Below are 16211 nucleotides of genomic sequence, written 5' to 3' on the forward strand. Positions count from 1 at the left end.
ATTATAAGCTCAGCTTATAAATGACTAGGTCGTGACCTTTTGATTTCTGAATGGCTTTAAGACACACAAGTCCATGCCACAAGTGTGCAGTCACCCAAGTCTGGTTTGTCAATTGACCAGGTCCCAGTCTAGCCTAGATTAACCCTATGCAAGGCACAGACAAATAAGGGATCAACTATCCATCAACCATGCTCATTTAAAAGTAAATATAGTAGGTCAAATGGTTTTATAGAAACTGCTTTAAATTTGAGCTCACTCTCCCCAAGCATGAATGAGGTAAAGTTATTTGTACTGAAGTTCTATTATCAGTAATTGCACTTTTTTTTTTGGAATTCCTTAAGAATGTTAAATGGATCTCTCCTCTCATCAGGTACTCCTTCCAAAGATGGGAACTATAATCCATTAATGTTTGACCATCTCATCTTGCCCACACCTTTCTAAATTTAAAAAAAACTTCTACCCAATAAGTTCAGAGTACAAACAGGATTTTCAGAACACGGGCAACCCATTAGTTATTCCCACTCTCTATCTGTAAACAACCAACATCATCCCACCCACTCATGAATCTCTTATGTTGCTTCTTTGCAAATCTTTACTAGTTGTAATCTATTCACACCCTCTATGTATCTATCTTGTTCTCTTTTGCTGATCTTCAACATTAACTCTTTAGAACAATATTCCATAACTCATAGCCCTTCACTGCAACACCTGCTATAAAGATGAGACTTGGAGTGATTAAACAAACTGCATTATGTTACTAAAGTTATCTAGTTCCCTTTTCTTCTTCCTGTTCTACTCTTGGCCCAGTTCACTGTCCAATCTATACACATACACAGACACCCACACATTCTACAACAGAATTAGCTCTGTGTACTGTTTACCTAATATATACCATAGCCTCAATAATAGGCATTCTTTACCTACTCTATTTTTTCTGTATGCAAAATAAGACCCAAATACTTTTGAGTAATTAAGGATCTTATTCAGAAGGCTGCAACTCTGAGACTTAATGCTATCAGTACAATGTAATCTCCAACAGGAACATCTGGAAGACTACATCATCTATAAAGAATCCTTTCATTTGGCCTTTGTACTCAATATTCTCCATGACAATGGTGACCACTATTGGTGAGAATGTCTGTTTTATGCTTTCTTTCTTTTTTGGAGGGCAGTTGGGGTTAAGTGACTTGCCCAAGGTCACACGGCTAGGTTTTGTGTTAAATGAGGCCAGATTTGAACTCAGGTCCTCCTGACGCCAGGGCCAGTGCTTTATTCACTGTGCCACCTAGCCGCCCCTATGTCTTTCTTTCTTGATATTAAGAAGCAGAAATTTGGATAAAGTTACTTCAATTGTTACATCATTCCTAAAGACTCTTGAAAGATGGTCAAATACATGGCAAACATCTTGTTTGAGGAGAGCCTTTAATATGGCCAAATCCAATGCTTAAAAAATTTTTTTTTGCCCAGACTATTTCAGGTGGCACCCCAAGGAATACTCTACACTTCACTCCAAACTCCATCTGGACTTTTTCTTCTTCCTCCTTGAAAGCTGCTTTGACTTTATTGTCTTCCTCTATTAGAATGTAAGCATCTTGAGGGTAGGTATTGTCTTGCTTTCTTGTATTTATATACCCTGTCCTTGAACAATAACTGACACATGTTGTTAAGTCATTTTTCAGTCATATCTTCTTCAGTTACTCTTCATGACCCATATTTGGGGTTTACTGGCAAAGATGCCGGGAGTGGTTTGCCATTTCCTCCTGCAGCTCATTTGACAGATGAGAGAACTGAGGCAAACAGGATTAAGTGATTTGCCCAAGGTCACACAGCTAGTAAGTTTCTGAGGTCAGATTTGAACTCCAGTGTTCCATCCAATGCACCATCTAGCTGCCTTCACTGTCATACTGCATCAGCTTAATAAAATCTTTATCTTTCTAGTTTCACAATAAGAATAATGTTCTAGGGGCAGCCAGGCAGCACAGCGAGTAAGAGCACCGGCTCCAGTATCAGTACAACCTGGAGATCGAATCCGGGCTCAGACACTTATTACCCACCCAGAAACACCTGGCTGTGTAACCTTGAGCAATTTACTTAACCCCAATTGCTTAGGGGCGGCCAGGTGGCTCAGCGAGTAAGAGCAGAGGGCTCCAGTGTCGGGATGACCTAGATCAAATCCCAGGCTCAGATACTCAGCACCACAACCAGAAATAACTGGCCGTGTAACCTTGAGGAAGTTACTTAACCCCGATTGCTTTAAAAAAAAAAAAGAATAATGTTCTATATTCAATGATCTGTATTCAAGAGATCATAGTTTTAGAGCTAGAAGGGACCTTAAAGAGACCACGGAGTCCAAATTTATCATTTCAAAGATGGGAAAGCTGAAGCCCTGAGAAATGAAGTAAACTGCCCAAGGTGACAGGTGGCAGAGTTGGTACGTGAATCTAAGTTCTTTGACTTCAAATCCTGGATTCTTTCCACTACTATACTGCCTATACTTCTTAGTCAATTGTAAGAATTAAAGATGTGGTCTCCCACCAAGATAAGATCAAAATGATTTAGACATAAAGGGAGATACTATAAGTAAATCAGACGAGTGTGGAATAGTCTACCTGTCAGATCTATGGATAAGAGAAAAATTTATTACCAAACAAGAGATAGAGAGGATTATGGGATATAAAATGGATAATTTTGATTACATTAAATTAAAAAGGTTTTTTACAAATAAGACCAAATAAAAGGAAAGCAGAAAACTGGGAGAAAATTTTTACAGCAAGAATCTCTGATAAAGCCACATCTCTCATGTATGTAGAGAACTGAGTCAAATTTATAATAATACAAGTCATTACTCAACTGATAAATGGTCAAAGGATATGAACAAGCAATTTTCATATGAAGAAATCAAAGCTATCTATGGTTATAGGAAAAAATGCTCTAAAACTACTGATTAGAAAAATACAAATTAAAACAATTCTGGGAGACCACCCCTCACCTATCAGGTTGGCTATTATGATAGAAAAGGAAGATGATAAATGTTGGAAAACTAGGACATTAAGCACTATTGGTGGAGTAGTGAACAGATCTAAACCATGAGAGAAATTATGGAACTATACCCAAAGACTATAAAACTCTGCATAGGGGTGGCACAGTGAGTAAAGCGCTGATCCTGGAGTCAGGAGGACCAGAGTTCAGTTCCGGCCTCGGACACTTAACACCCATGCAAAAAAACTAGCTGTGTAACCTTGGGCAAGTTACTTAACCCCAATTGCCCTCCAAAAGCCAAAAAAACAAAACAAAAACAAAACTCTGCATAAAGAAAAAGACCAATACATACAAAAATATTTATAGCAGCTCTTTTTGTGGTGACAAAGAAATGGAGATTGAGAGGGATGCCCATCGACAGGAGAATGGCTGAACAAGCTGTGGTATGTGATGGTGATGAAATACTACTGTGTTATATGAAATGATGAATGAGCAGGATGCTTTCAGAAAAACCTGGGATTTGTTCATCCATCCATTTTCTGGTGTCAATAAACAGTTTAACTAAATCAGGTTGAAGTGGCTTTAATTGCATACCATAGCTTCAGAGCTTTATTCTTCCTTCTAATTTAGTGTTGCTTTTAAGACACTACTTTTTAATTTCCTATGCTTACTCATATGCCATAGCAAATTCCAGACCTAGATGAATTTGCTCTTCTATATTTAGTTGATCCATGCTAAGGGAAAACATGAAGGAATGAAAAAGCATTTATTAAACTCTTACTATGTGCAAAGCACTGTTAAACATCATGGATATAAATAGAAAATCAAAAAAGTTACTGCTCTTAAGGGACTCATATTTTAAAAGGGGAAGAGAAAATAACTATATGAGATTATACAAAATTATGTAAATACACACTATATATATAACTGAAATAATTTTATATCTAGACTGGTTAACTCAGTTGGATTATATGAGACCAATAGTCCCTAAAGAGATCAGTTAGTTTCCTATTGCTTCATGGTCACAAACCATAGTTCTAGTCATTCATTTCCTCAATGACAAGAGGCCCAGTTGGGGCAGTAAGGATGACATAACCCAAACCAATATTGTAAAAACTCAGAATCCATGTCTTCCTCATGTGGGCAATAATCTTCCTTTTGTATAAAAGGCTGTAATACAACAACTAGCTGTTTGACTATCCTATTAGGCAAAAAAATGCTTCATCACCAAATAGTAAGCATATGACATCTACCTAGAAAACATTAAAGACCACGAAGAGTTAGGCAAAAATTCTAAGTGCTCCTAGTAGAGGTGTCTAACCACAAACTTAACCTGAAACCCCAATACTAATTTAGCATACAAAAGTCATATACTGCCTCTCATTCTAGGTATTCTAAAATCAATAATCCCTTAAGCAACCATCAATAAGATTCCTGCAACTCACAAAGCTAAATGAAGGACATTGTGGAAGAATAAATTCCTCTATGGTAGTAATTAACTATAAAACTCAAAATTTTTTCTGTTAAAAGTACCAAATGTGCTGGAGAAGCTCAGAATCTCCCAGAAGGCAGACAACTTGGGGGTTATCTGAAAAATACAATATACCCTTCTAAGGTGCCAGGGGCACAAATAAGCTCTGTGAAGAAGATAAATCTATAACTCATTATCGCTAAACAGATATTTTGCTTATTATGTGAAACTGGCAAAAGACCAGATTGTCAACAGTGATAAAGTCTAGCATTTCACACAAATAGGATAAAGCTACATCTTCAAGCTTAACTGGACACCAAGTTTGTTGGATTAAACAACAAAAAAGTAATGACGTAAGAATTTACTCAGGGTTACTTCAGATAAAGAAAGCATTTTCTCTGGAAATATACTTCAGTGTTTTCTGGGATACTAAATTATCATCAATTACTAAAGGATATCATATTTCTCAGGTCCTGATAATTTCAAAATTAAATTTTCATTTCATATTTTACAAAAATTGATCTTTAAAGTGATGGCCCCAAGGCATCAAAAGATCCAGAATAAAATATCAGGTTTTGTATATTTTTATGTATTTTACTATAGTCTGATTCTTTCATATCTGATAATATATTTATGGTACATAAGAGTAGCTCTGAGTACTATAATACTCCAAGGCTTACTAATCATTATGAATAAATAATAACTTTCAAAGGATTTCATTGGGTTTCTTAGATTTTTCTTGGGTTATATATTAAATCCAGCAACAAGGAGATAATATCATGTTTTGTTAAAGCTTCAAACCATCACTGGATTTAAGGGGAAAAAAACCCTTAAGTGACATATTTATGCACATAAAATGATAATGGTCTGCACTGTGGGACTTTTGATTAAGCTTTATCACCTTTTACATTCTTGGTAGTCTAATTGCTATTTCTTCCAAAATTAAGTAAATTTAAGAAATAAAGCAGTATATTTGACTCCAGCATCTTTAATGTTACTCCACTTACTCTGAGCTATATGAGTTGCAATAAATTTTGTGACACTTCTTTAAATTAGTGGTAGTATGATCAAAATTAAAACCTGAATTAAAGGCTAACCATGTGAATCTTTTAGTGTATGTAGTAATCATAATTCAATTATAGTTCATGATTTAGCCTATGTTATTATATAAAAATCTAAGAAATAATGATCTGTTGCCCAACAGTTCTACTTCAAACACAAAAAGGACCAATAATAAAAGAATTAATTAGAAGATAAAATTTTGAAATAGTCTCTAGAAATTCAAGTACTTTATTTTTTAACCTTGAAGTAGAATAAAAAAACCTATTAACATTTCAACCAAAATTACTGGAACATTCCTTTGTCATTTTATTGCCCTAATTTGCTGCTCCTCTTCGATAGAAAAGGGCAGCAGCACAATCACCATCTCGAGGGTGGGAGTGACACTTGGAGCTGGAGCTACCTATCCCCTACTCAAGGTAGCAATAGCAACATTAAACCTTGAGATCCACTACCACATAGTTGGAGCAAAGAGATACCAGTGCCAAGTGTGCCAGAAGAGAAGAGGCCTGTTCTGTTATTTTGAAAGACAGGTTAAGTTTTCTGGCACAGAATTACTTCTCTAATTGATAGTCCTATGTTCAACAACAAAGAAGTTTCTAAGTCATTCTGCCAAGAATTAAAGCTTTTAAATGATCATTTCTCATCTGGAGTAAGTATTTTATCTACACAGAAAAGCTAGATTAGGCTTAAAATTGAGTTCATCAGTTAAACTGGGAGTGACTGATTTTTGTGATAGGTCTATCCTAATTCTACATGGTAAATGCCTAGAAGTTTGCATAATTCACTCTACCCAAATGAACTGTCAAGGACAACTTGTTATGTCTGCTTTGGAAATTCTGAAAGACTCATTTAATATAACAAAGTTAACCCAAAACATTCTGTTTTTTATCATGAACTTAAATACATAAGAGATGGTAATACATCGATTTTCTCCATTTGTCTCCAAACTGTAAAAATGGGATGAATGTTAACATTATACATTTGTGTTGTAATCAACCTTACAGATAGCAGAGGCATGCCTGGATAGTATTTTCTCATTTTCCATACCCCTCCTTCCCCTCCTGGCTCGAGGTTATTTATAAGATTGCACGACCACTTGTTAGATTCTTGTTCAAACATGAACTGAACTAGATAGCATTTATGGTCATGTCTTAAATATGAGATTTTGTAAAATTATTTATGAAAAATAATAGATTACCTTGTCCTTTGATTGTCCCTGTCGAGCAATTGCATCATATTTAATTTTTCCCTCTGCATCCACCTGAATGGCCAATGCATTGGACATTTTCTTTTTTCTTCCCATATCCAATGGGTATTGGGCCACATGTATTTCTGGAAAAGCACCTCCATCTCCAAAATCCTGCACAGCAAAAAAAAAAAAGGGGGGGGGGCAATACAGTACTCAATATGATTCTCAAATTTAGGACAAATGCAGCAGGCTAAGAAACTTAGCAGGTTTTCAGAATAATGTTATGAAACCAATGTATACAGTACTTTCCATAATAATGCCACAAATCAGCTTCCATGTGAAAATAGCATTACTTGCTAAACTATAATTTTCCAGAAAAGTTAATTTTAAAAACCAAGATAAATAGGATTTTCTAAAGAAGACTTTTAAGGATCTTTTTGTAGATTAAAATAAAACAGTATATCATTAATTAAATGATCTTATACACAATAAGCACTTTAATTTTAAAGGATAGTCAGCATTTTTAGTCTAAGAAATTAAAATGATAGGAAAAAAAAACCAATGAGCAATTGCTCATTGAATATGAATCATTCCTAGGCCACAACAAAGGCAAAAATTTCTTACTATCTTTCCAATTTTATACTACTCCCCCTTCCACATTTTATATTCCATCCAGAATACCTACTATTCCCTGATCTTGTCCTGTCCTGACCCAATTCTAAGAATTTGTACCTGGACGGAGGCAACTCCCTTCCCCTAAACATTTTGTTTAAAACATTCCCCCTTCCTTCAAGACCCAAATTTGGTGTCATATTCTCCATGAAAATTTCCCTGATTTATTCAGTTAGCAGAGATCCTTCCCTTCTTAAAATCTCTCTTGCTACTCTGACCTCTTCTATACATTTACTATATTATTCTTCTTCCAATACTTAAAGAGTCTGTAATTTAACCAGTCTGCATACTGTTTTCACTGATGCAGATTATAATTTCACTATACCTTAGTGCAGGGTCTTTGAGATTTGCTATGGCCAAAAAGTATATCACCCTGTAGCCAACCCAGTGATAAATCTCTCTAAATCTGGTATGATTGGCTCTCATGTTTCTAGTTGGTTACTGGGATCATTCTTTTTTTTTTTTAAGCAATCATGGTTAAGTAACTTGCTCAAGGTTACACGGCCAGTTATTTCTGGGTGTGGTGCTAAGTATCTGAGCCCAGATTTGATCCCCAGGTCATCCTGACTCTGGAGCGGGTGCTCTTACTCGTTGTGCTACCTGGCCGCCCCAGGGCTCATTCTTAAATATTTTCCTACTGAGCATTACTTCCCACGGTCTTTAAGAACCCAGGATCACTACAATAATACTGACTACCACTCTGGTTGAAGTACCATGCTCTAATCGGTATACATTTTATCTCCCCCTATTAAATCTAAATTGTGAGCTCCTCGAGGAACTAGTTTTTCTATTTATCACAATGTTAAATATGATATGTACTTAATAAAAATCTGTTGAAATTTAATATAATTAATTCCTAGAGTAGTGGATAATGTAAATAGAGTGCTAGTCCTAGAGTTGGGAAGAACCGAGTTCAAATCTGGCATCCACACACTAGCTGTGTGACCCTGGGCAAGCCACTTAACCTTTGCCTGCCTCCATTTCAAAAGCATCTACACCCCAGGGTTGTACTGAGGATTAAATGAGATAATATTTGTAAAGGTCTTAACATAGGGCGGGCATATCAGGTGCTTAATAAATTCATGTATGTTTCATTCCTTCCCTCCTAATTACTTTTGGGGGAATGATTAAAAAAGTTGTTAAATGCAAAGTACTAGGATGTAAAGAAATATTACTGTACCACAAGAAACAGTGAATATGATGAATATAGAAAAGCATATCTTTTATGAATTAGTGCAGAGTGAAGCAGAACCAAGAAAATAATCTACAAAATGACTTCAGCAAAGTATATTAAAAGAACACTTACAAAAACAATAAAGCAAATGCTGCAAAAGTGTCATGACCAAGGTTGGTCCCAAAGAAGGAATAAAATAATGTATTTCCCTTCTTTGTAGAGGTCAGACTACCTATACAACAAACAAATGTCTAGTTTAGCTGATGTGTTATAGTCAACTTTGCTAAAATTTTCCTTGTATTTTTGTATTAGTTATTATAATGGATGACTCGTCTCAGGAGGTAGAGGGAAGGATGATTGGGAAATGTAAAAACAAAAGATACCAATAAAAAAATTAAAAAAAAAAAAAGACTTTTGTACTATCTAGTTCTTGAAAACAATTGTGTTAAAATCCATGCTAATTGGCTTCCCTGAATTGTATGCTAATACTGCTACAGATAATTTAACATTTTGAAAACAAACTGAAGAATGCTAAAAGACATACATTTCATTCTGAATTAGGCAAAAATAGTTAAAAGTATGCCCAAGAAAGCTGCTGCTTGTACTCTTGCTGACAATATGACACACTCAGAATCATGTTTTTTCACTATAATCAACATTCAGAATTGTGACTGTGGAATTATGTGGTCATTAAACCTGCCAGAAAATCACAGCTTTTATTTTGAAAACTAGAACCTCATGCTTTTTCTCCAAACATTCACTCTTCTGGAAAAGTGCCCATGGCATTTTCAGATCAACAGGCCAATTTAGTTTGACTTTTCAAAACCTATTCTGTTCTACCCAGCTTTGTGAAATCTTAGCTATTAAAATAAGATTTCTAAAAATTCACCTATGCCATGAAGTTAACTGGAGATTCCTTTTCAACTACATGAAATCTGAAATACAAGAATGCTGCACTCTTTGATTTTATATAAAATAGTGCTTGTTTTAGATAAACCCAAAGGTCAGGCTATTAAGGTAAAAATTCACTATGTTTCAACAAAAACTTTTGGGCAAACTAGAAAAGTGATCTGGCAGACACTATACACAGACCACAATCTCACAACAAAACCAAGGTAAGTCCAAATGGGTTCATGACTTATAAATAAATTATGACAACATAAACAAATTAAGAGGAGCAAAGATTACCATTTACATTTATGGATAGGGGAAGAACTCATGACAAAACAAGGGACCAAACATGGAAAATCCTCATTACATAAAATTTAAAAAGTTTCTGTACAAACCAAACCAATGTGGCTAAAATGAGAGAAGAAGGTAACTGGGAGCTGGGGTGGGGGGTGAATCTTTGCAGCTTTTTTTTTTGGTAAAGGTTTCATTTCTAAGCTATATAAGGAACTAATTAAAATTTATAAGAATAAGGGTTCCAACTGATCAATGGTCAAATGATATGAATAGGCAGTTTTCAGAGGAAGAAATCAATGCTATTAAAGCCATATGAAAAAAAGGCTCCAGATAATTTAAAATTACAGAATACAAATTAAAGCAATTCTGACGTTCTACACCCATTGCATCCACCAGACTAGCTAAAGTGATAAAAAATGTAAAATGACAAATACTAAAGGAACTGGGGAAAAACAGATTAATGTACTGTTGGTGGAGCTGTGAACTGGTCCACTCATTGTAACAAAGGCAATCTGGAACTATGTCTCAAAATTTATTATGCAACATATACCCTTTGACTCAGATATACCACTACTGGAGGCTGATACTCCTAAGATCAAAGAAAAAGTAAAACAATACATATATAAAAAAATATTTGCAACAGCTCTTTTTTAGTGGCAAAGAACTCAAAACTCCAAGCATTGGTAAAGTTAATTTCAAATTTGTGTATTGCCTGTCAATCAGTCAAGCTAAGTCTAAAGAGTTTCACCAGCAGAGTGGTCACAAGGTATTCTAAATAAATAAAAATTAATCAGCTTTCAAAGACTGAATACTGAGTCAGAGAGGGAGGAAATCCGCACAATAAGGGGAGTATTCACACCAACAATTCAGCAATCATTTATTTCCTACTATGTTGAAGAAATTAAGCCAAGTACTAGTGATACAAAGACAAAATAAAAAACAATGTTGCCCTCAAGGGGCTTATTCCACTAGAAAGACACAACTTTTTTAGAATGACTTATCAAAGATTCCTGAATAATAATTAATGTTTATATAACACTATTAAGATTTACATGGTGTTCTCCACACAATCTAATAATGAAAACTGTAAACATTACCACCCACATTTTACAGATGAGAAAACTGAAGCTTAGACTTGCTTTCCACTGACAGACAATAATGTCCTCTGTACCTCAATTTCCTTATTTTTCCAATGAGGGGATTGGCCTAGATTAGTTCTAATGTCCCTGTCTCTCTCAAATATCTTACACTCTAACTCCAGTTTTTCCCTAATACTTGCAGTGTCTTCCAGGGCTATTTCTCTACCCTACCAAAATTAAAAAAATTAAAAAGATTTTTTCCATGTACAAAGATTTTTGAAACTGTGATGGAATTGATTCCTACCATTACTCAAATGCATATCTTTCGTGAGGAGTGTTAGGCACTCTTATTTCCCTAGGAACTGGTTATTTGTTTTCTCTCTTTTAAGCATTTTACTTCTTGGCAAGTTCCTGATTCATCTGCACTTTCCAAAGGGTAAAACACAATTACTTTACTAATAGTGACTTTAGACAATTATATTTAGATTACTAAAGTAGATGTTGGAGAACTCCATGGTTTAGACTTACTAATTCTATAGAAACCCTGATCAATTTAATCAATTTAATCAATCCAAAATGAAGGCTAATGTTTACCTCTAACAAACGTGGTATCCAACCTTTCCGATACCCATAAGGCGGAGGCTCTCTTCTTGATGAGACCAGTGCAGTCTGCCTTGATCTCTGTGATCTTGCCCTTTCCTCAGCCTCAAGCTGGTCCTGAGAAAGCTGAGTTGGAGCAGGTAAAAAACTACAAAATCAAGGATAAAGAGAAAAGTTAGAATACAAATAAAAATACTGTATGTCATTCAAATCAACAATGAGAATAAAATTTTTCTGGTTAATTTCATGAAAAGGGAAAATTTCTACTGATATGGAGAAATGCCAATACCAGTCATTTTGCACTCTAGGTAATAATGAAGTGGTCATTCATGGGATACAGGCAAATGAGATAAGTTCTATAACCAGGACATGTCACAATATAGCCCACAACAGCTATCATACTATGTTTTTGAATCTCTCATAATCTGACAGTAAACCCTCAATCATCTAGAGGATGACTGCCCAGACTACTGATTTTCCTTTTGTTCCCTTTCTTTTTAATCATTATAGTACCAATATTAAAGGATAAGTAGAAACAGGAAGAGAAGTTGAAACCTAAAGGAATGAAAGGGATAGGGAATGAGCATACAGCAGCTTGAGGAAAAAAAAAAAGTACCTTTAAGAATCCTTTTCTTATCCCAATCAATTCAAGAATTAATGTATATAATCTTAAGTAACAACAAAAAGGCTGACTTTTTGAAAAAAGTTATTAACCTTTAAGAAATAAAAGTAGTGCCAACTTGAATTTTCTTTTGACTAGTTATACTCCAGTGTATCGATCTAATAAATGTTAAGTAATTTAGCAAAAAGGTCCAGTGCATTTATACTGAAAATGAATTAAAGCTCATGAACAAAACCTTTTGACGTTCACTGTTCAAAAGGCTTAATAAGTCCCCCAAATAGACTAGTGAACCAAGAATAAAAAGAAAAATCAATCACTGCATGAAACGTACTGTTACCATCAGAAAAGCAATTCTATCTTTGACAAAAAGAGCCCAACTTTTGTTTCTGCATGTTAATACAGTATAGATCAAAAGTACTTATATGTCAGTTTTCCCCAAAAAAATTTCTATTGGAGCTATCAGCAAAAAGTCTTATGAGTGTGGTGAGTGCTTTACCCTTTGGAAAGTGCAAATAAAAAGGGAAATGGTCAAGAAGCAAAATGCTTAAAAGATAGAGAAAACAAACTAATTCCTAGGGAAAAAGTTTCGATTTTAGTTTGATATTTAATCTTTTCAAAATTAGCAAATTTAAATTTTATCTTTTTAAAATGAGCAAAAACTAATTCAATAAAAACATAAGAAACACTATTCTACCTTAAAATTGAGCTAGCGTTGTTGAAATTGTTACAACAATCAGCATTTCCCTTGTATGTATACGTGTGTATATACACACACACACATATACAACCGTGTATATTTTTATACGGGTGTGTATGTGTATATGTATGTTTATATACATACCACCCTTCCCACAAGATCCAGCTCAAGTCCTACTTCCTCAGTGAAGCCTTTCCTTACCTATCTTTCCATTTTCCTACTCTTTGATACTTCTCACTCCCTGTCCACAAAAGTCAGCATCACATTACGGTTTAATTGCTTTGTATATCTACATTTTGTCAATAGAATGAAAGAACCAGGATTCACCTCTTAATCTTCCTTCTAACACATGGTGCTAGGCATGTAATGTAATAATACTTGCTCAATACTTCTTTTTTCCAAGATTCACTGTTGTGGTCTGTTCAGAATGATGACATTCTAAATGAACTAAGTAGGAAAAGCAGGGAAGGGGGAGGAGCTAAATATAACAATGACATTAGATTGTAAGCTTCTTGAGAGCAGCAACTGTCCTTTATTTCTTTTTGTATTCTCAGCCTTTAGCAGTGTGCCTGGAACACAGAGCTTAATAAATGTTTTATTGTTTTAACCTTCCACAGTCTCTCTTCGGGTCTCCACTCTTCTTGCGTGCGTGTGTGTGTGCGTGCGTGTGCGTGTGTGTGTTTTAAATCAAAATCTTTTCTACTTACTAAGCACCTGTTTTTGGAATTAGTCTTAAGTTATGTAATTTTTTTTTTGCTCAACATGCACTAGCTTCCACGACAACGTAAAGCGAGAATTAAGATTTTCCTGGAGGGGGAGGAGGGTTCTCTTCCACCAGAGAAAAGGACTGACCTTCGTCTATGAGACCCCTCACCCCCAATTCAGAGCTCCCTAGGTGGAGGAGTTTATCTCTGTTTTCTGAGGAAGTACAGAAGATAAGGGAGCAGGCACTACCTGAAAGCCTTCCTCAGTTTCCACCTTCCTCCTCCAACACAAATAACCACTGTCCCCTTTTCGGTCCCCACCTTTTCAACCCGGACCCCCCTTTCCCCCCCCCCCCCCCCCCCCCCCCCCCCCCAACTCCCTCCACATCTGTGAAGACCTCTTCACTACCTCGCCACTAGAAACCAGAAAAATTCAAGTGATCAATTAAGGCAATTCCTGAACGCGTCGGGGAAGGGAAAGGTTAAGCCCCGACCAGGGGCGGCTCGAGGTCGGGAGAGGTGTTCAGGAAAGGCCGCGGCTTCGGGGAGGCCTGGTCGACTCCGCCGCTAACGGGAAGTCCCGGCCCACAGCTTTACCCCAAAGCGTCTCTACTCCCCCGACCGACACCCTCCCAGAGTGTGGAAGCAAAAAAGAAAGGAGTCTCTTCCGCAACGAAGACCCCCCCCCCCTCCTTCGCCAATCTCCCCCACAACCCACCTGGTCAGCGCCATCTTCTTCCGCCGCTTCCAGCGCTCGCGGCTGCTGAGCTGGGAGGGGTTTACTAAGCAACTGAAAGAGGTGGGGCGGGGGAGGGGGGGACAGGGTGGTGAAGAAAAGCCGAGCGTAATGCGCGCGCACCCGTAACGAAAGGCCTCTTGGGATTTATAGTACTCGGACCGAAGGGCGGGAAGGGGGCGGGGCGAAACCGCGGGCAAATAGAGCAAGGGTAGATTCTGTTCTCTTTAAAGCTTCAATTGAACTTACGCCATGGTGTCACTTACACTGTGTGACTTCCAAGGCCGGCCCTAAGCAAAATTATGAAGTCTGAGTATTTGGTGTTGGATACTTCTTCAGAACTGTTTAACAAAAACTTTGGTCTGGGCAACCTGTAAGCTAATGGAATTTATGTTTTTAGAGGAGCCTAGGTGACTCATTGGGTAAATCAGGAGAGATCTGAGTTCAAATTCGTTTTCTGACTCTTACTAGCTATGTGACCTTGGACAAGTCATTTAATTTCTTTCCACCTCAATTCCTCATCTGTAAAACGGGTCTAATAATAAATACGGTAGCACCTACATTTCAGGGTTATTGTGAGGATGAGATAATATTTATGAAGTGCTTTACAAACCATTAAAGGGCTATAAAAATACTAGCTGCTATCATACTTTTTGGAACCAAAGGAGCGTTTATCTCTTAATAATACAATCAAAGGCTCTGCTACAGGACTTGGGGGAGATTTTGACGCTGGAGGATGCTCTCCAAAAAAAATAACAAATACTTCAGCACCCAGGACAGTACCATATGCTAGTAAGTAGGTCAGCAGGCATTTTAATCAGCACCTACTGCTCAGCTAGGGGTATGACAAAACAGAAAAGGAACAATTCCCTGCTCTCAAGAAACTGGCAGTCTAATGTGGACCCTAATGAACTTTTGTCCTTAATGACAACTGATGATAAGGACATGAAACAAATAGTAGTAACAATGAAGAGTTAAGTTCTGTTTTTCCTACTGTAATAGTAATAACAACAATAAACTAATATTGTAAATGAGAGCTCACAACAGCATGGAATCAACCTGGGCTAGAGTTTTCAGGAAAAGTCTATTAATATCAATAGACTCTAAACACAAAAATCAATCAATCAACCAGTGAATATTTATTAAGTGCTTACTAGGTGCTAAGCATTGTACTAAGTGCTAAGCTAAATTGAATAGGAGTACACATTATGGTAGAGGGAAACAGTATGTGCACATATTGGTCAGAATAAAGTTATTTATTCTATGGGCTAGGGACATAAGGAAGGACCTTGTGTAGGACAGGGCTTCTTAAATTTTTTCCACTGATGACCCCTTTACACCTGAGAAATATTTACATGTCCCTGGGTATATAGATATATAAAACAAGTATATAAATCAAACACTGACTGACAATAAATCATAAAGAAATTTATTTTAAAACAATATAAAAATATTATAATAGTAATGAAATTTAAAGATCCCCCTGTATTGGCTTGGTTTTTGGTTTGATTGTGTTAAAACCCAGAGCTTGTTAATCCCACTCGTGGGATGGACTTGGTGACATGAAAAGAGAGGGCTGAACTTGGGAGTAGCTGGTGACTTAAATTTAGAGAGACACAAGAAAAGAGAGAGGCAGAAGAACTTTTTGGAAGCAGCATCTTGGAGGCAGAGAGAGACTGAGAGGATTGCTGAGGGCCAGTTTGCATTGCCCAAGACTTTTGAGAGCTGCCACCCAGAGCTGCCAAGGACTGAGGAGACATGGCTGTTATGCTGGCACTTTGTCTGTTTTGATGTTTTGCCAGATTTGTCCACTGGTGAAATACAGTGCTGTTGTTGCAGAACTGGAACCTTGCTGTTGGTTCAGAAGCCCTGAAGAAGGATTTTCTTGTTGTATGTTTACAGAAATCCTGGAAGAGGGTTTTGCTAATGTTTTCAGGGGTCCGAGGACTGTTCTGCAGACAGAGAATGAATTAATGAAGAGACTGGCAATGTATCTTGTGTCCTTGCTAAGCTTTTGCCTCCCCAGGAACAAAGATTGCTG

The 16211-nt window shown here is 36.7% G+C and overlaps 1 protein-coding gene across 1 annotated transcript in view; it reads right to left on the reverse strand.

The window, feature by feature from the left end:
* SNW1 (SNW domain containing 1) overlaps positions 1 to 14226 on the reverse strand; it is a 29970-nt gene extending 15744 nt beyond the window's left edge. The window contains exons 1-3 of the mRNA XM_069092326.1: positions 14153 to 14226; positions 11406 to 11559; positions 6711 to 6872 (exon numbers count right to left, since the gene is read on the reverse strand). Coding sequence (XP_068948427.1) covers positions 6711 to 6872; positions 11406 to 11559; positions 14153 to 14166 — 330 coding nt within the window. The 5' untranslated portion in view covers positions 14167 to 14226. The remainder of the gene's footprint in view (positions 1 to 6710; positions 6873 to 11405; positions 11560 to 14152) is intronic.
* Positions 14227 to 16211: the final 1985 nt, after the last annotated feature.

The sequence above is a fragment of the Petaurus breviceps genome, unplaced genomic scaffold, assembly GCF_028583685.1.
Source record: "Petaurus breviceps papuanus isolate PSGF00001 unplaced genomic scaffold, PetGlider_PUasm1.0 189, whole genome shotgun sequence".
NCBI classification, from domain to species: domain Eukaryota; kingdom Metazoa; phylum Chordata; class Mammalia; order Diprotodontia; family Petauridae; genus Petaurus; species Petaurus breviceps.